Source organism: Athene cunicularia (assembly GCF_003259725.1).
Source record: "Athene cunicularia isolate RWA chromosome 2 unlocalized genomic scaffold, athCun1 chr2_part1, whole genome shotgun sequence".
In the NCBI taxonomy this organism is placed as follows: Eukaryota; Metazoa; Chordata; class Aves; order Strigiformes; family Strigidae; genus Athene; species Athene cunicularia.
This window is the reverse complement of record NW_020799095.1, coordinates 107928545-107947973: the sequence shown is the minus strand read 5'-3', so window position 1 is coordinate 107947973 and position 19429 is coordinate 107928545. Positions and strand designations below refer to the sequence as shown.

The following is a 19429-nucleotide window of genomic DNA, read 5'->3' as shown; positions in this document are numbered from 1 at the left end:
GAGTTCAATATTTCAACAGTGAACTCATAACCACTGCACTCCATTTCAGAGAAAAGCATGACTGCTTGATTTTTGTGGTAACTCTTTATTTTTTATTTTATAAAACACTTCAATAAACTTATTCTCTGCCATAAACAAATAAGATGGGGGAACTTGGGTTCATGTTACTTTTTGGTTAGAACATTTTTTGTCTCATACGTCACCTTCTAAAAGACTTACTCATTCCTCTGAGGAAGGTGTCTGTTTGTCCTGTAATGTTAACTTCTGTAGTGACACCAGGGTTTAGCATCAGGGTCCTTCATCTCTTAGACTGATTTATTTTCAAAACTGGAAACAAGTTCAGTAGTTTGTTCTGTCAAAACAATGCAAATATATTTTATTGTAGTATTGCAGCCTCTGATTGTCTTTCTTACACAGCTGTTACACTGATGCCAGAGAGCTTGTTCAGGTATGACTAGGGAGAAATAAGCCTATTGCACTAGTGAGGGAGACCTATAAATCCCTGTCTACTTCTAAAAGCTAGTTTGGCTTCTGGTCCCAGACAGACTGTAGTCCCATGCATTAGAGAAAGTACAACGTCAGATTAAAACCTGGCATTCTGCAGGGAACATCCAAAGTCAATAAATGGACTTTAATTTTTTAAAGGTAAAAAGGTAATATTAGTAATGGTTGGCTCCTCAGTTTCTGGAATGTATGAAACCCATAAAATCAGTTGAGCCAATATAATGAATCTGTCCTAAGGTTGTCTAAGAACTGAATGGAAATACTCCAAACTTTCTTCCAAAACTCCATGACATTTCATAGAAGGTTCATATTTATGCTTTTGAGAGTAAGAAGGAAACTCTTCAGAAAAACCCAACCAAAAAACACAACCAAAAAAACAACAACAAGCAAAAAAATTCAAGCAGAAAACCCACACACTTGGCCAGTTCCTCAGTAGGTATAAATTTATATAGTACTTCTGAGTTCAGTGAAGCTTTGAAAATTTATAGAAGTTCAGAACCTGATTCAATAAACGTGGAGTCTCTGGAATGGACTTATAATGTCTAGCAGTATCTGTGTTATTATCCCCGTTTTCTTTATTTTCTCGGTAGTTCAAGATATCTCTTTGTATATTAATGAAGATTAGTTTTATTGTGAGCTTCATCCTCCAGAAAGTTTGTTATGCATGTAATTAGGAGAAAAGAGGTGTGTAAATAGTCTTCTTAATGAAATGGTAGGAAAGATCATATTGGCTTTCATAACCAATGAAACAAAAAAGATTTTATCGTTCCCTTGGTTTTGGGGGATTTATTGCACCTTTAACCTAAAACATGTAAGTGCTATGAAATTAGTAATAAGCGGTTTCAGCTTGGAAAAATGAACCATATCTAGTTGAACAACAAAATATCTGTGGTGTTGGAAGGCTGGCATTATCAAAAGAAAAATAGATTTTTTTTTTACATCATTTTAATCACATCAGTCATGTTGCAGCAAGGAATGCAAATACTCATATACTGCAGATTGAGACTGCTCTGAAATGTTCTGACAATCTGTTATGTTTTGAGTGATGTTTCAACCCTATCACTTGGGGTTTTTTGTTTTGTTTTTTTATGACTATAAAAAACCACTACTCATCTCTGTCACATGCTGTACAGGATAAAAAGCCTTTCAGTTTTCTTAACAAGATTCAGACGGCCAGAGTGCTGCTGGAACGCAGAGAATATGCCACTATCTGTTCAAAGTACAGTTTAATGAGCCAGACTAAACACACTGGACAATAGAGCTGTGGGGGGAAAGGGCTTCTCGTGGATCTGTGGATCAGCTGCAGCTTTAACATCTAACTAGTTTCATTTTTCATCTTTACAAGTTCCATTTCCCTGTTTTGTTGGTATAAACTGCATTTCAATGAGTGGACTTTCCTGTCTAGGTGATGGTATTGTGTGCTTTGAAAAATGTTATCATGGATTATGCTAGAAATAATTTCTGTGTTTCTTTTTTCTCTCATAGTCACGACCTATTCCCTCACACCTTACTTCAGCAGTTGCAGAGAGTATCCTGGCTTCCGCCTGTGAGAGTGAAAGCAGAAATGCTGCAAAAAGGATGCGGTTGGATAGACAGCAGGTACTGTGTTGTTTGGGGGTCTACCACATCCATATTTATAAATGCACTGGACTCATTTACATGGGATGCCATGCAGAAGGGTGGTGCAATCCCTTATATATTTCTTGCTAGCAAGAATAATTAAAATACAAAAGCCGTAGTTCTTTAAATGAATACACAAGCATGTCTTTGTCTATATTTACATAAGCTGAATGAGGGTGTCTAATATATTTATAATCTGTAGCTGGATAAAACTGTATATTTGCTTTTTAATGGTTGTAGATTTTGAAGGCATAGTGTGTAATCTGCAAACTAGAATTAAAAGGAACAGAACATACAGCATATATAATTTACATAAATAACAGAAATGGTGCATGTATCCATGAGTCAGTCTGTTTATCTGTGCACATATTATCTTTCAAAATGTGTATGCATTTGTTAATATAAGGTGAAATAGTGTAAGTTTCTGAAAATACGTATTTGCCTGAAACAGAAAAGTTATTGTGTTATATAGCAAAATGCTGTCAATTAACTTATTAGGGAGTTTTTAAGGCTTATATCAATATTTTATTTTTTATTGTGTGATTATCCACCTATTATAGTGCATGTCAGGAATTAATTATTTTTAATTTGCTGAGAATTGCATCTTTTCTTTGTTTTTTAAAATCAAACCAGTAGTTCATCCCAGAGTTTTAGTTGCTCTACAGATACAGTGAATGTCAAACATCCTATTGCAGAGACTGTTTGCTTTATTTCTCTTAATGATTACCACAAAGTCAAATTTTAGCAATAATAGCTCAGATGAACTTTGTGTAAAAGAGCATTTTCCTTTCATACATAGTCCATTGAGTTCTTTCCATCATGCCCTAACTGAATAAAGGATTTCTACTACTATCCCTGGAACACTGATAGTTCAGCATCTGGGAGTAGATATTGCTATTTCTTTTTACTATTACATTTTTGGCTAATATTTTCATTATGATGGTATATTCCCTTAAAATTTGCAAATAACATGGAATGTCAAAGCACTGTAATGTTGAGTATGGCTCAGTTTAGAAGTAAAGCTCATTAAGATTCTGCAGATTTATATTCTCTCATTTGTTCTCTGATTTTTCAGTAACAATTTTTTTTTTTTTTTTTTTAAAAGAAGCTACAAAGTCGATGTGCTTACGCCAAGAACTAGAAAAGACTTGTGCAAACATCAGTTACTTTTCATTGCACAAAACTAGTGGCTCAGTTCCTTGGTCCAGCCAGAGTGAGGCAGTGTGCTCGAGTGATTTAAATGAGAATCCCGTAATACTCTCAAGGGAACCAGAGACCCGTTGAAACAAAAACATTTTTAAAACTGTAGACAGAATTTTAAAAGCCTATTTTTTTTTTTCTTTTATTTGTGGTATTACTATCACAGAAGGATTTGGGAACAGTTCTTGTTGAGAGGAAAGGTATTTCTTTACTTTTCATTACAGAATTAAAAATCTGTAGGCATAATGGCTCCAAACTGATCACTTTAATTACAATCGTGATGTTAAAGTAGCAAAGCTGCCTACAAAGAACAGGTGTTGGATTATGCTTCCTTCAGCTCTGCCCTCTTTTTGGCAGTGAGTTCTGGGAACACTGTGGAGACAGTTGCAAATAGCACCAGCCATTTGATTCAGCAAGCAGTAAATTAGCTGAGCTGATGTAGCTTTGGTGCTTGCAAAACTATTTGTGAATTCAGGATAGATTTGCTGAATAGTTTTGGCTGGAAAAAAATATAGGAATGTGTGTTAGGTAGCTCCATAAAACTTATAGTGAGAAATTTACCCAGCAGGGTGAAATAGTTAAGTCATTAGAGCAGAAAACCTTGGTTCTAGCTCCAGTTCCGTTGAAACTTAATTATTTATTAAATAGCATTAGCAAAATAGACTGAGAGCAACGCATTCCAGAATATTTCTGAGTGGGGTATTCAACACACACTGCTGTGCTCAGTTCTTATGCTGAGGTGGGATGTGGACCTGTATCTTCACAACCAGTGAGAGTGCCTTATAGGTAAAAGGGTTCTGTCCTTCTCCTCTTCCTATTTCTTCCTTTTACTTACTTTTAAATTTCCTTCATTTTTCTTACATATATCCAAAATGAAATATTTTCATTGCATTTTTTTTTTCTTAAACAGAAGAAGGTTGAAAGCATTCAGTTCAGCATGTTGTTTTTAGTTTTCCATCGCTCTAAAAAAAAAAAAAAAAAAGCAGCCTTGTTTTCTTGTTAGCATGTCTCTAGTTTTCCTTTTTAAACATAAATTTTCAAAATTGGGCATTATACCGATGAGTGGACTCAGGCTTTCAGTGGAAATTTGGGAGGAGGAAAGTGGAAATAAGATTTGGATAATGAAAATTACCACTTCATAAAATATATCAAGAGACCGATGGAGGACAAGCATTAGACAGTCCTGGAAAGTAGATTGTTAAGAGGATCTGGTAAGAGCACTCATTGATCACTTCTCCTTAGAGCTGACTGGAAGCATTGCATTAAAGGTGCTTTATTCTTCCACGCAGCACAGTGAAGCTTTGCCTTTTATTCTCCAGAGGGGTGGTCTCCCTCAAAGTGAGATGTAATTTGCATCCCCACCACCACCTTTTTTTAGAATATTACCCATAAAACATGAATGTATTAAGAACACACCGTTATACCCAATCCTGAAGCTAAGACAAAACTTCAGCAGCTCCTTGAACTCCTTTTCTTGTCTTGTGTATGCTTTTTCCTCTTCTCCATTTCTCCTTCTGTCTCTGGCACCACATGATCCCTGAGCGGGAAGTTCTGAGCATGTTGCCTCTATGTCCCTAATGGAAGTCTGTACTTCAGTAAAATAATATGAATTTCCAAACTAATTATGTTTTTGCCTACAGTGTTAATATTAGCAGTGGTTTGGTGAAAAAAACATCTCAATTATTGCTCAGCAAAAAAAACCAGCTTAAAAGTCAAAACTATGGAAACTTCTAAGAGCTAATTTTTTCTTTTGAACAGATAAAGTATTGGCTATACTCATGAGTATTAGCTGTTTCTTTCACAGGTATTAACCATGAAGGGTTGGTTTTACATACCTATAATCCTGTGCACAGATTTATTATCTCTTCAGAAGAAACCTCTCCAAAGTGTGTGTGTGTCTGCACACACACAAATTCTGCACCTTATGAATGTCTTTCTAGAAACATTTCTGACAACTGAAGTGCTTAATATAGCCCTGGTCTCAGGTTATTCATAGAATCACAGAATCAATCAGGTTGGAAAAGACCCTTGGGATCATCAAGTCAAACCATCAGCCTCACTCTACAAAGTTCTCCCCTACACCATATCCCCCAACATCTCATCTAAACGACCCTTAAACACATCCAGGGATGGTGACTCCACCACATCCCTGGGCAGCCTATTCCACCATCTGACCACTCTCTCTGTGAATTTTTTTTTCCTAATGTCCAGTCTAAACCTCCCCTGTTGCAGTTTAAAGCCGTTCCCCCTTGTCTGTCACTAATCGCCTGTGAGAAGGCACCAGTACCAGCCTCTCTACAATGTCCTTTCAGGTAGCTGTAGAGAGTGATGAGGTCTCCCCTCAGCCTTCTCTTCCTCAAACTGAACAGTCCCAGCTCCCTCAATCTGTCTTCCTAGGATTTGTTCTCCAGGCCCTTCACCAGCTTTGTTGCCCTCCTCTGCACTTGCTCCAAATATTGTTAAGTCTGATAGAAAGAATCCATCCTTCTACCTGTATGCCTTAAATTCCACTTATGTGATCTTTGTATTTCCTAACTCAAGGCTGAAAATTTCTGCCCTCAAAATTCCAATTTAAAAAATAAGTTAATGATAACTGGTCTCACTGGCATCAATTACTTATTTTTAAAATTTGTTTCTTTTATGGCAATGAATTTATTTCATAATGGGAATATCAATGTGATCTTGCCTGTCAGGAAACTAGTAACTTCCCATAGTTTTTAAAACCACAACAGTAAAAGCATTGTCAGTTTCTGAGACTTCTCTGTAAGGAATATAAATGTGTTTACTAGGTCATGGTAGTTTGGACTATAATGGTTTGGCTGTCTGACTGTGTTAGATGTTACTCAAGTGCTCTCTTTAGCTTCAGGGCATTTTCATTATCTTGAGATCAAGCTCTGTTGGTTGGGCAGTAGCTTAAGTGCTGAGAAGTTATGTATTTGATACCTGTTACCTGACTGAAGAGTTCTGTCTCTTATACTTTTTAACTTTGCCTGGTAGTAAAAATAATTTATTCCCTTGCACAAATTTTATAGATTTATGTATTGAAATTGTATAGGTTTACTGATACTACTGCCAAACAGTGTAATGCTCATGTCACAGGGCTAGATTTGGTTGATCTTCCTCAGACCAGATCAGGCAGTGGGTAAAGAGGCAATGCAGAGCTTTTGTCTTGCTCTCCAAATCATCTCTGCTGAGTCTGGATACTGAAAAAGAGTAACTCCAATTTTGAATTTTGAGGACTTTTTTCATCACAGCTGATAAAAAATACAGAAACAATAATTGGATTGACCTTCATGACTTGCTTCAGTCGAAGATAGGAGAGGCATTATCTGAATCCTTAAGATTTCCTGTGCTTCTGAGTGATATCTTGTGATGGTATCCTGGGAAAATTATATCTCTAGCAATATTCAATGTGAAGCAGTTGCACTGATGTGGAAGTTCTGGACTACTGTCAACAAGACAGTTATGAAACAAATTAAACAGAGCTAAAATACAGCCTTTTTTTACATGCATTCATTATGTATGGTGAACAGGATGACTTCTTTTGTTGTGTCCTCCACAAACCAAATGGTCTCCTGGTTGGGCAAAATACGAATGGCTAAATAAGTAGAAAAATCTGGAAAAAATCATCCTCTCGTTACTGTCTGGGGCAGTGAACAGAGGTTGGGATGCCTGTTTTGTGGGCTGCTGCTGTAGAGGCCTCGGCTCTGCGGCTCTACTTGTTGTCGATCACGGAAATGGAAGTTTTGTTTTAAGAGGTTAACCATTTTTTAATGGTTACCAGTCTTTGCTTTTTCAGAACAGGTATGTGTGTGGTGTAGATTTTATAAAACCTCATCATAAAACAGCCTGGACCAGTGTTGGGCTATGGTACTCTGTGGAAAGTGGAGGTGGATTAGTCTTGTTACTGTCCTGTCTGAAATCAAAAAGACCTATGAAAAATCTTCAAGGGAAGATCTAAGAGGAAATAATAGTTTATATAAATCAGTGTGTGACAGGACCTGCCTCTTTATTTTTCCTAAGGAAGATGAAAAGGTGAAATCTTCCTTTGGAAAAGCAAGTTAAGAATGATACTAGGAAAAAATTGCCTTTACCTTTATTTGGACACAAGTATATTTTTTAATAACAGCTGCCTTTTGTTTCATTGTTTTGTTTTTTAGAATTAATTCTTTTTACATGCTATCATGATGTAAACTTAATGACTAAGCATTTTTCTTCTAATTGAAATAAGAAGTCTTTGGCCATCAAGACAAAATGTCAGCACCTGGGAGCAAGCAAGAAGGATAAATAATGGGAAAGCAGGAGAAGAACTGAATCATAGAATAGTATGTCTGTAGAAGTGTATGAACTTTTTTATGGACATGTCCTGTATAATCAACCAGATCATTTAGAAAATTGATCTAGCTTCATTTGCACCATGTTGATTTGTACCAGTTAGGAATCTGGACCTCTGAGAATATTTATATTTGTGGATAGGACAATAGTGGTCAAATAGGACTGTGAAGCCAGTGGACTGGATTCTCTTCTGTATTCAGTCCATGTTATTTTAGCAATTTGACCTCTATTTCAGTGAATAATGTCATGGAAGGGCTACCATAGCATGCAGAGCTTTCTGGTCAACCAGAGGAGTGAGATACATACACTTCCTTTCATCCAAGTAATCAGACATGCAATGTATGCTTCTTTTGTAGTTAAGAAGAAAATTAAAGTTCTCTTACATATCTCCCGTCCTAACAAAGGCATTTCTCAGGCAGAGCTGTTTTTTTTTTTAAATCAGTAGGCTCTTCACAGAGTTCTTGTCAGTCAATATTTCATAGAATATACATGATAAGGAAAATGTTTTCTGCATTTTCATTTTTTTAAAATGGGAATTTAAAGAGTACAGTTTATTTTCATTCCAGAGACTAGGTGAAAATAAGTCATAGAACTTTATAGCCTGACAAAGGTGTCCTCATGCCTTCACTGCACAGACATCAGAATAGTACTTTTCTTGTAAAATTAATAATTTCTTTAGTTTGACTTAATTCAACTAATTTTTACCACTATCTACAAGGCAAATGGAAGATAATACAATTAAGCTATTAGGATATCTGTTAATCTCCAAGTGCACATGGGAGACAATTTCCCTTTCACTGAACAAACCAGTTATATGCAGACTTACATTAATTCCTCACATGAGCTCATATTTGGAGATGGATGCAAGACAACTTTGAAGTTGCAAGAGTATTACTTCATCTCTATCTCTGCTTCAATTACTTTACTCTCTGCTAGGCATCTCAATATAAGTTCCCTCAATAGAAATGTTAAATATCTTTTTTAATCGTAAGGTTAAAAGATATGATGTAATATTAGGATAAATAAGATTAGGATAAATGTGTGGGTTACATTTCTGAGTCTTGTGAAAGCCACCAGTTTCTTTAATAATAAAAGCTAAAAGTAAAAAAAAAAAAAAAAATCTTTGATTATTTGAGCTTTTCAAATTGATAAGAGCAAGTCCACACAGTGTGCACAGACTATCATGCACTATGATGCTAGGAAGCAGTTCTTTATGATAAACACTGAATGCAGTTTTTAAGAAACCTCTCATCAAGATGACAGTTATAATTTTTTCCATGCTGTGTTTTGTAACCAGGCAAATTAAATATCAATAATCATCATGGTGGAGTGAGAGATAATATCTAAACCCCAAGGAAGAGAAAGTTTAATGATCCCATGTTTACACTGAAACATAAATGAACATAAATTTGCTAATAGTCACTTTAAACACATTCTTCACCCCTATTCTAGTTTGGGGGATAAAAGGAAGGCAAATGTAAAGTTTTCAGTGCTTTAGTAGCATATGAATAGGGTGTTAAGAATATTGCAATATTTAGTAATTTTAACAATATTGCTTTTAGCTGTTAGAGGAGTAAGAGTAGGTGGCTATTAGGTTTCTGACAAAGCAATTATGGCCTAGACACATATGCTGGGAGCTGACCTGACATTTGCCTCTGGATAGTTGTCATAGCAGCAACCTGAATAGAGCAGCTTGATACAAGTGCTGGTTGCAGACTGGGTACAGGTTCTGTGCTAATGCATACATCTGAATATTAATAAAAGTGCACATGTACTGCCACTTGGAAATCACCACTACTGTGTTTCCTTCCATTTATATCTAATTCCTAAATGTTCGTTTTTAAAGAAATTGAGGTTTGTAAGGAGATGTTAATGATCTGCCCCCATACAATTTCTGGTGCTATTTCTCTGCATGTAACTAGGGGGTTGACCTAATGAAAGACTCTTCAAGCACAGTTTTGTTAACAAAAAAAAGAAAATGTCTGGCTGTTGCAGACCAGGAGCAGTTTGTGTCTCGAATAAGAAGGAAGGAAATTACTGATGGACAAATTACAGGTAATTGTAAAACTGTTTTGGAAGAAACTAATTAAAAATCTGAATTGCATTGAGGGCATGGACCTCCACTGCAGGATCACTGTATCTGGCTTTCAGCAGTGAGGGGGAAGAGACCTTAAAACCTTTATATTTTGAGGACAGAGAATTTGTGTTTCAGCTTTGCCACTAATGCACAGCTTCTGAATCTTGACCCTGAGCAGGTATTTTTTGTATTACTCTTCAGACAGCAGGAAAGAAGGAAGAAGGATATATATTTGTGTCCCCGTATGTATGTTGTTGTTCTCCTTCCTGATCAATGCGTACTGCAGCTGCCAGCAGGAAGGAACAAATTGTAGGGTATCTTAAATGCTCTCTTTCTTCTGTTACTTGTATTGTCTGATTTTGTATCAAGGGCAGACTTGGACAATATTGGTTACAGAAAAAGGAAATATGCAAAAATATGTCCCACTGGACGCTGGAGAATGCCCTGATAAGGCAGTGCTTCTGTGACAGAAGGCTGCAAATTCAGAGAGAGCACAGAAAAATGGGTTTGTTTCAAGGAAATGGAGTCCTTGCCACAGCTATTCAATACACAGGAAAAGCACACCAACTATACATCCTTGTTAGAGGTGGAGGAGAAAGCATCAGGAGTTCCCTTCTTCTTGGGTTTCACAAAGCCTAATTTACTGTAGAGGATGGGAAAGAAAAGGCACTTCATCTATGCTGACCACAAGTGGCACCAGTACGGAGGGATGGGGCAACGTCCTTGCTCTGCTGTATATTTACATACGACCTGAAAAATTCCAGCTCAGAGTGATTTTTACTTCAGAATAGGAGGCTTATGGAGTCTTAGATAATAGAAAAGAGCAAAGGGAAGCAGATAGTTCACTTAACATAAAGCAAACAAATAGAAAATGGTATCCCAAAAACCACAGGAGGCAAAAGTCACTTTAACTTTCAAAGAGCTCAACGCCTCTTACACTACAGAAGCTTTATTAATAATAGCTTTTTGTATTCAGACATCTCTTTGTGATTTGGTATTTAATAGGGTTCAGAGTGATTTCTGTACTTCAGTACTTTATCCGTTTTTTATCTGTGTTCAAAATGATCACTAAGACGACTGTAACGTCCTTGGATATCCACATGCTAGTTTGCATTTCAGGCCTTGTTCATTTCCATCATTTCTCGACCTAATGATTATTTTACTTCTGAGTTGGTCTTTCGTTTGCTTTTGTGGTTCTAAATGATATGCTTTAACCACTGAGGCACAAAATGTTATGCAGGCACCGTTTAGCTGCATGTGGATTATTGTCAAGAGATCAAATTATGTACTAGTATTGGGAAACTTAGCTTTCTACCCAGAATGCACTGTCCATATTGTCAAGGGGAAGAAAATAAGCGGTATGCATTGTAATTTTAAATCCTGCTGCCTTTCAAGGCAGTGGCAAAATTCCTGATTTCAGCAGTGCTGGATAGGGTTCTGTCATTAGCAGATGCAGCTGGAAGGGACTGCTGATATCACAGGGCAACCCCCCTCCCTCCACGCTCCAGCCCAACCGACATTAAATTTGCCACATGTATTGGAAAGGAATAATGTGCAAGGCATGCAATTGCAAGTGATTTCATGCTTTGGATTTACAGTGAGGCCCTAAGGTGAGCAGCTAATTTTTCACCTCAACAGAGAGATCGTTAAATTAGAAAATGCTTTATTTTTCCAGGCTCTTCGTGCTGAGTATATATGGTTGAATTTCAAGCTGCTGATTTCAGAGAACACTTTGAACACCCTGAGCTGCAATAAGATCTTGATTGTTAAGTAAAATTGATGCCAGTGTAAGTTTTCTGTTCTGGAGGTTGATAAAAATGAAGACTCAAAGATGGAGTGTCAGGTTGTTTCTTGGACAGGAACTTTTAAACAACCTTATCCCCCTTCCTGTCATAAGTGGAATGAAAATAAACAGGGACCAGAATAACCTTCTTCTCTGTGTCTTCAATATCCATCTCCTGTCAAGGAAGCAGAAGAGGAAAGGCTGGTCAAAATGTAGGTATAAAAGTTTTCTCCTCAGGCCCAAAGATGGAGGTTTTGAAGTCAGGGCTTTTGTTCTTCCTGTTCCCATGTTGAAAGCCAGGAATAAAGAGCTTTTTACTTATCCCTCCCTTTCATATGGCAAGAAGATATTGAATATGAAGAATTTTCTTGCCTTCACATGTTTCTAGCACAGAGGCAAGTATGTTAAAAACATGATTTTGGTTTTCCTTTCCTGTGTTTAGCTATCAACTTCATTGCACACATCCTCCTGCCTACATCACAGGCAGGGAATATTTCTGGCAAGTAAATCCCTGTTGTCATGCAGAGTTTGAGCCAGTTTAATGAAATCAATGCAAACCCACTATGCATGTGCAACTTCTTATTTTTCAAGAGCAGTGTATTTTGGTTTTGGTTAATGAATTACTAGAGGTAGAAAGCTTTAAACAATCATAAATTACTCCTAAATTCGAAGCATCAGTTGCACAATGGATTCAGATATATTCCTCAGTTAGAACAGTGCAGTTCACCACACAGAAAATATATGTAGAAATGAATACAGACTGCTTATGTTTGGTAGCCGGAACATGTTTGTGATTCAACAACTGTCTTGAAGTCCCTAAACTAAATTTAGAAACATATTTTTCTAAGAAAAAAAAAAAAATATATAATAAGCTGTGGGAGCAGGAGCTGAGTGCATTGCCTGGGAGCAGCACCAGCTGCTAAAGAGGCTAGGCACAGGGCAAGGCAGCCAAGCAGGCTGTGGCCAGCAGCCCAGGCATCATGCCAGAAGAATCCTCCCCTGAAATGAGAATATTTGGGGAATAGATTTGCACTGCAGTGCACAAATTTCATGCTTGTTACTCATGGTATTTCATATTAAGCTTCAGGTTTACTGTCTCCATTAATGAAGCAAATAAGAAAGTACATCCTTCAAAGGCCAGTCAAAGTTCATTTCTTTGTTTTTCCAATGGCTTATGCCACTCTGGTTTGTTGATTGTGGAATCAAAAGGCCATACCCCAAAGCATCACTTCTTATCTACTGAATCTTTTAAAATACTGAAGTTAAAGGATGTGCACCAACTTCTGTCAAAAATTTAGAGCAGGTCTTCTTCAGTAGCAAAACATTTTCTTTCTACTAAATAGTTTGAGGCAGGGTGGTGAGGTCACATTAAAAAAAAACCCACAAACTTTTATTTTTAAAAGATTTTTTCTTTTTTCTTTTAAAACCATAAAAGTCAAGTTGTACCTGAGGCAGTGTTCAAAAGCAGAAAACCAGACATCCTGCATTGAATTCATAGAAAGAACTTTGGTTTTCACAAACATGCAGTTCAAGTTTTAACACATTTGAAATGAAATAACTAGCAATCAGATGTCTCAAAGACAGGGCAAAATATCTTTAAAATATCTGAACCTACTTTTGAAAACAAGAACCAGTCATTAAGTGCATGCAAAAAGATAATTGCTCACTTTCTAACAGACAAGAAAATTGTTTTTGTAAAAGACAGCTATCTATAACTCCCACTAGAATTTACCTGTGGAAGGTACACAATACTATAAATATGGCAATATGCTGGAATCTCCAAGTGTGTTTTTTTTTTTTTTCTTTTTCAAACAAGAACACAGAGACATTTTTAATTAGTTGAAACTTGAGGAAGTTAATTCAACACTAACCTCAAATGCTTCATATCTAGGCTGTCATCTTCTGTTTCTAAATGAAGTATTTCATTTAGAATCTAATGTAAGGTGCTTTTCTCCATTCCCCCTGCCACACACTCCAATATACATAATATTAAAAGAAAGTTCAGGGCAGAAGAGAAGTAGGAGGAAGATCTCAAAAGTCCAAATTATACCCCACAGTTTTCCAATAAAGCCTTTTTCAGTAGTTGCATCTCCATACTCCAGAGCTAGCAGGTGTATGGAAGGCTGGACTGTGTCAAGAAAATACACATTCAGTGGTGGGAGTGATACCAGTTGTAATGCAGTAGACGAAGAGACCTATAGTGGGAGGTTTAATTATGTTGACCGTGATGATATTGTAGTAATAAATCTACAAAGCTAGCACAAGCATTGCTCCAGTACTCCCACACACTTTCCCCTGCATGCTCTCTAAACATTTGATTCATGAGTTTAAAAATTTTCTCTGTTGGTGCTCTGGTGCCACAGTCCTCCTGCACTGAATGGAGTAATGCTGATCTATCCCAGCTGAAAGTGTTGCCCATCACAGTCACTAAAAATGTCATGTTGGCAAGCAGGAACAGAAACGTCTCTCCCTATAGGAATGTTTCACTAAGATAATTTCTTGAGGACCAGTACACATAAGTATGAGAAATGAAGAGAAAAATGCTTGATTGTGATCATAAAAGTGGAGCTGCCAGAGGCATATCAAGGCTTGTTCTGAATGAGAGGAATACACCGTGAAGGAGGAATTTCTCCCGCTTTGCATCCTTCTAGTTCAGTAGTAAGTACTGCTACGCCTTTGTCATCATGCATCAGATTCAGTAACACGTTGATTCATTCAGCACCATTACCTGCAGGCAAAACTGCTCTTGGGATGGGAAAAGATGACATTGTTTTCTTGTGGTTTATATTGTTTCTGTTTGGAAGAAAGGTCAGATATTCAGACTCGTCCATTTGTACTGCCTGTCAGTGAGGAAGCAGCAAAAATGATCAGTAGCCATGTTCTTCTGCAAGGTGCTGGCCTCTGCAAAGGAACTGGGTTTGAAAAGACTAGAGGGGATATGCAACAACAAAAGAATAAATATGACATAACCTGTACTTCATTTCCACTGAAGTTTTTAACCTTTATTTTCTTCAGATTTTCAGCTAATCTGATTTCAGCTGGAGCATCCTAGGCTCTGGAGTTCATTATGCAGTGCTTCACTTTTGGGATCAGGCATGTACCAAATGAGCTCTGTTAGGAATAGGCTTAGCAAGCAAGGTCCTGTGCTTTGAGCTATCTTAAGCTGAGTGGTGCGGTCAACACGCTGGAGGGAAGGGATGACATCCAGAGCAACCTGGACAGGCTTGAGAGGTGGACTTGTGCAAACCTCATGAAGTTCAACAAAGCCAAGGGCAAGGTCCTGCACATGGGTCAGGGCAATCTCAAGCACAGACACAGGCTGGGCAAGGAGTGGATTGAGAGCAGCCCTGTGGAGAAAGACTTGGGGGTATTGGTGGATCAAAAACTGGCTATGACCCAGCAATGTGCTCTCACAGCTCAGAAAGCCACCTGCGTCCTGGGCTGCATCAAGAGAAGTGTGGCCAGCAGGTCAAGAGAGGGGATTCTCGCCCTCTACTCCACTCTTGTGAGACTCCCACCTGGAGTTTTTTGTTCAGCTATGGGGCCCCCAGCATAAGAAAGGCATGGACCTGTTCAGGCTGGTCCAGAAGAGGCCACAAAGATGATCAGGGGTCTGTCCCCTATGAGGACAGGCTGAGAGAGTTGGGGTTCAGCCTGGAGAAGAGAAGGCTCTGGGGAGACCTTATTGCAGCCTTCCAGTACTTAAAAGGGACATACAGGAAAGATGGGGAGGGACTCTTCATCAGGGAGTGTAGTGATAGGACAAGGGGTAATGGTTTTAAACTGAAAGAGGAAAGATTTATAATTAGATATAAGGAATAAATTCTTTACTGTGAGGGTGTGAAACACTAGAACAGGTTGCCCAGAGAGGCTGTGGCTGTCCCCTCCCCGACAGTGTTCAAGGCCAGGTTGGACGGGACTTTGAGCAACCGGATCTAGTGGAAGGTGGCCCTGCCCAAGGCAGGGGGTTGGAACTAGATGATCTATATGGTCCCTTCCAACCCAAACCATTCTATGATTTCTGTGATCTATGGAGGTGGTACAGCAAAACAAAGAATCCTTCGATATTCTCTCTGGTCCCACCCTCTGTGGCAGGCTGAAGGAGTCAGTGATGCTGTTTCCCAAGGGAAACTGGCTTTCCTTTGAAGAAAAATGTTGGCTGAGAGTGGGTGGGGAGGTGCAAATAGAGGAGGTGGAGATTCTCAAGACTGGCTACTGAAACAAAGCCTAAATCAGTAATTTATCATAAGGCCCAAGACAAGGGCCATACTGTGCTCTTCTTTAGGTCAGAGTAAAAATCTGCCTTTTTTTTTCTGCCTGTCCTGAGAGGAAGAAATTTTCTATGAGGCCTGGGCCATAACAAATCTCTTCTTTTTGCTGGTACAGCGGGGAGGAATAAAAGTTCTACCTGCCTCCTCTCCTCCGGTGTTCCTCAGCAAAGCAGAAAATGGTGGCCTGGAAGACTTTTCTGCTTTTTGCATGGCACCTATGTCCCTTTGGATTTCTACCACTTTCACCATGGGAATTGTCACGTGTATTTTGTAAAATACACCGTGAGCACTTAGGAATTTTGCCAAAACTCAAAGACACTGGCACAGTTTATGTATTCAAACCAGGTCCAGTTCTGCCTCTTACATGCCTGCAGCTTTTTGTAATCTGGTGCTGGCCATCACTGGACACATTATTTAAGATTGCACTGAGGACGTCGCTGCTGTGCATACACTGCAGTGCCCTGTGCGGTCTTGCACTATGCACCTGTCCTGTATGTTGAGCCAACTTTAATAGTGGTGAAACCATTAGCTAACTAAATTTTTTCATACATTAAAATTCTCTGGAAAAATAAAGGCCATGACCATGTCCAATATAGCTTATGAAATAGCTTATGAAGGGTGATAACTACAACCTAAGACAAGAACAGGAGCTGTAGAGAAATTTAACCTGCAGGATCCTTTTCATCATTAGTCCACCTCAGATGTGATTGCTACACTGAGTTACACTTTTTAACATTCCTCTGTCCCTCATGGAAAAAAGCACACCAGGGAAAGAACATTCAAAAACCAGCTATCTAGAACCTCACTAAAGAACAGTAAGTTTATCTCAAGCACCACAGAAAAAGATAGATGCTATCCTTTTCCATTTGAATAGAGACATGGTCCTTTAGAATAACTCAGTTTCTCTTTCTCCAGTGACTGTTCATCACAGTTATCTAAACTGTAGGAAAAGCTCATCCATGTGTCCATGCTCAACCAGCAACACTAGTGACCTCTGAAAGCTCATGTTGCTCGTCTGGTATCACAGTGAACTGGCTAAAGCTGAGAGGCTATGAAAAATGATCCCTCTGCTTTGCTATTGCTCCAACAAAAGTGATTCTCTTGACAACTCCTTGCAACAGCCATACAAATACCTCTTCCAGAAAAGTTTTCTGTTCTGCAGATGAAGTGGCAGTGGTGAAAAAACAGGACTCTGACACTGCAATGTGAAAACACTAGCATTTTATTTAATGTTAATGTACCTATTCCAGAGTATAAATAATGTGTCATTCTATCAGAAATGCTGAAGACTGAGGTTCAGTTTTCTCTCTTCTACACAATAGCACCTTTTTGTTTTCATCTTTTTCTTTTCCCATGTCAGTCTTATGCTTTCATTTCTTGTTGAACACTGGCTCGTGTCATTTTTGATGACTGGTGACACCACTGATGCTGGCAGTTCATTTCAGTGTTAATAACCTGAAAGCAAAAGGAACCTATTACCCTTCTAATCTGAAACTGAAGCATGGTGCTTTCTTTTCTTGGCTCTGTACCCTGTGTCAGGAGGACAGTTTGGAGGTCCTTGAACTTTTGGCAGCCAACTTAACATTTTGATAGACACTCTTCAAGTTCCTACATCACCATTGGCATTACAGGGAGTTCAGATGCCTAACTAGACTCTGTATTACACCTGGTTTAGCTCAGTTAGAGTATATCAATATTTTCTCACCATCTAAAAAATTGTGTTTATAGTTTTTTATCTAAAATATGAAAAACATTTTGAAACTGGGCTTCACAGCAAAATCATCATTAATACCTGGATGTCTGGCAGTAATATGTTCAATATGGTTGTATCTGCATTCTAGGAGCACTTTGTTGTATAATGTTATGTCTATGCCAGAAAATTCTATGCTGAGACTGATGTGGTCTTCATGTAATGATGAGACGATAGATGGAAACAAGGAGTGTGGGATACAGGGTATGCACTACTGAGTTACAGGCAAGAGAAAGGCAACAATCTCTAGGTGTTTAAGAAGGGGACACCTTCCAGACCCTGCAATGGGAACATAGAATCCCATGGCTTATCTTCCTTTAAATGCCCTGCTCCATGAAGATGAAAATGGCTGCTTACCCTGTCCGCTGCTTCTCTGTGCAGGAGCCAGAAAACTCTAAACTGAGACTGATGTCTCTCCACGTAATGATGAGATGATAGACTTGCAGCTAAAGCACAAATGTTCATCTTAGATGGAATACCCAGCTCCAACTGAGCTACAAATTGAGTAGTATGTCACACATGAACAGGTTTTCTCATTTTTTTTCATACTTGATTTAAGTAAGTAAAAGTGAAGAAAATAATGCAGAGGGAGTGGTAGAGAAAAACATGGTCTAGGTCTGATAACAGAGGGTGGGAAATCGAAACCTGTGCAGTCCCCCAGCTGTCCTTACAAGAGCAGAAATACTGTGCATGCCTGAGTACAGCAATTATAGCCCTCTTGATTTCACAGCTAAGCCCACCCCTGAATTATCACTTCCTAATCTAAAAAATACTTGGCATGAGTTCTGTGACATTATTTGAACTTGGCTTCATGTTTTATTTTAGCCAGCTTACTCAAATTCACTCTTAGTACTTCTGGGGAAAACCTCGGGGGACTTTCTGCTGGTTGTGCGTAGACTTCATTCATAATTCTAGTGTCCTATCCTCTGACAAAGACCTGGAATGCTGTTTATGAAGGACAACTAAACTTAAAGGATAAGGAGTCTATCCAGAGGTGCAATTATTTTTCAAATCTATCTGTCCTGATGATTTTGGACAACAGACTACGGGACTGTCAAAGGTGTTACCTTTTTCTACAGAACTTACCTTGCCTCCATGCTTAGATCACAGCTGTAAGAGCACCTTCTACAATATTAAAAGCTGTTGTCCTTTTAAAGGACTATAAGTATTCAGTATTTTATATATGAAGGTCATCCAATACAAAAGACTACTGTGAATCTTCATTTGGATTTCAAATTCAGTGAATTATGTAGGTCTATTTTGTTTTGTTCAGATCTCCCTAGTCTTGACCAGGTTTTATTTAGTGAGTAGTAATCCCAACACAAATCGTAGCAACTGGAGAGGGGAGATAGAATGTGTGATGGAAATCAAAACTAAAGAGAAAACTCACATTTATCATTTGCAGAAATACTGTTTCCACCATTGCTAAGCACACTGACTCAACTGCCTTACTGCAACGTTAAAGGAAAATTTACCCTACCTGTGACATTTAGCTGTCTAGGCTTCCAGGATATTGGTCATAAAATTAAAAGATAGGTCAAACACTAGAGAATTAATTTAATGTAATTAAAGCTAATAAAAGATCCAGTGTTCTGTCCAAACAATGTATGTCATCAAAGCATTTGGTGGTATCATCATTTATTAAGATTACGTGACGATTCCCATTATAATACTAGTTAGGCAGTTTGGTGATTAACTTCATGACCTTCAGCCCCCAGGGATTACATTTACTGTTCTGTGTGTCTTCCATCTGTTGAACTCTGTTTCAGAGACAACTTGAGTCACTTTCAAGGATGAGGAAAATGTTGTCCTGTAAGGGTAGTTTGATCCTTAAGTGTATTGCCATTCCTTAAAAAAAAAAAAAGTAAAAAAAAAAAAGTCTCTGTGTT

The 19429-nt window shown here is 38.2% G+C and overlaps 1 protein-coding gene across 3 annotated transcripts in view; it reads left to right on the top strand.

Annotated features, from left to right (window-relative positions):
- Positions 1-19429, top strand: part of NOL4 (nucleolar protein 4) — a 179326-nt gene that overhangs the window by 140621 nt on the left and 19276 nt on the right. For all 3 annotated transcript variants that reach the window (XM_026842377.1, XM_026842375.1, XM_026842378.1), the window contains one exon: positions 1990-2103. In XM_026842377.1, the coding sequence (XP_026698178.1) occupies positions 1990-2103 (114 nt within the window). The remainder of the gene's footprint in view (positions 1-1989; positions 2104-19429) is intronic.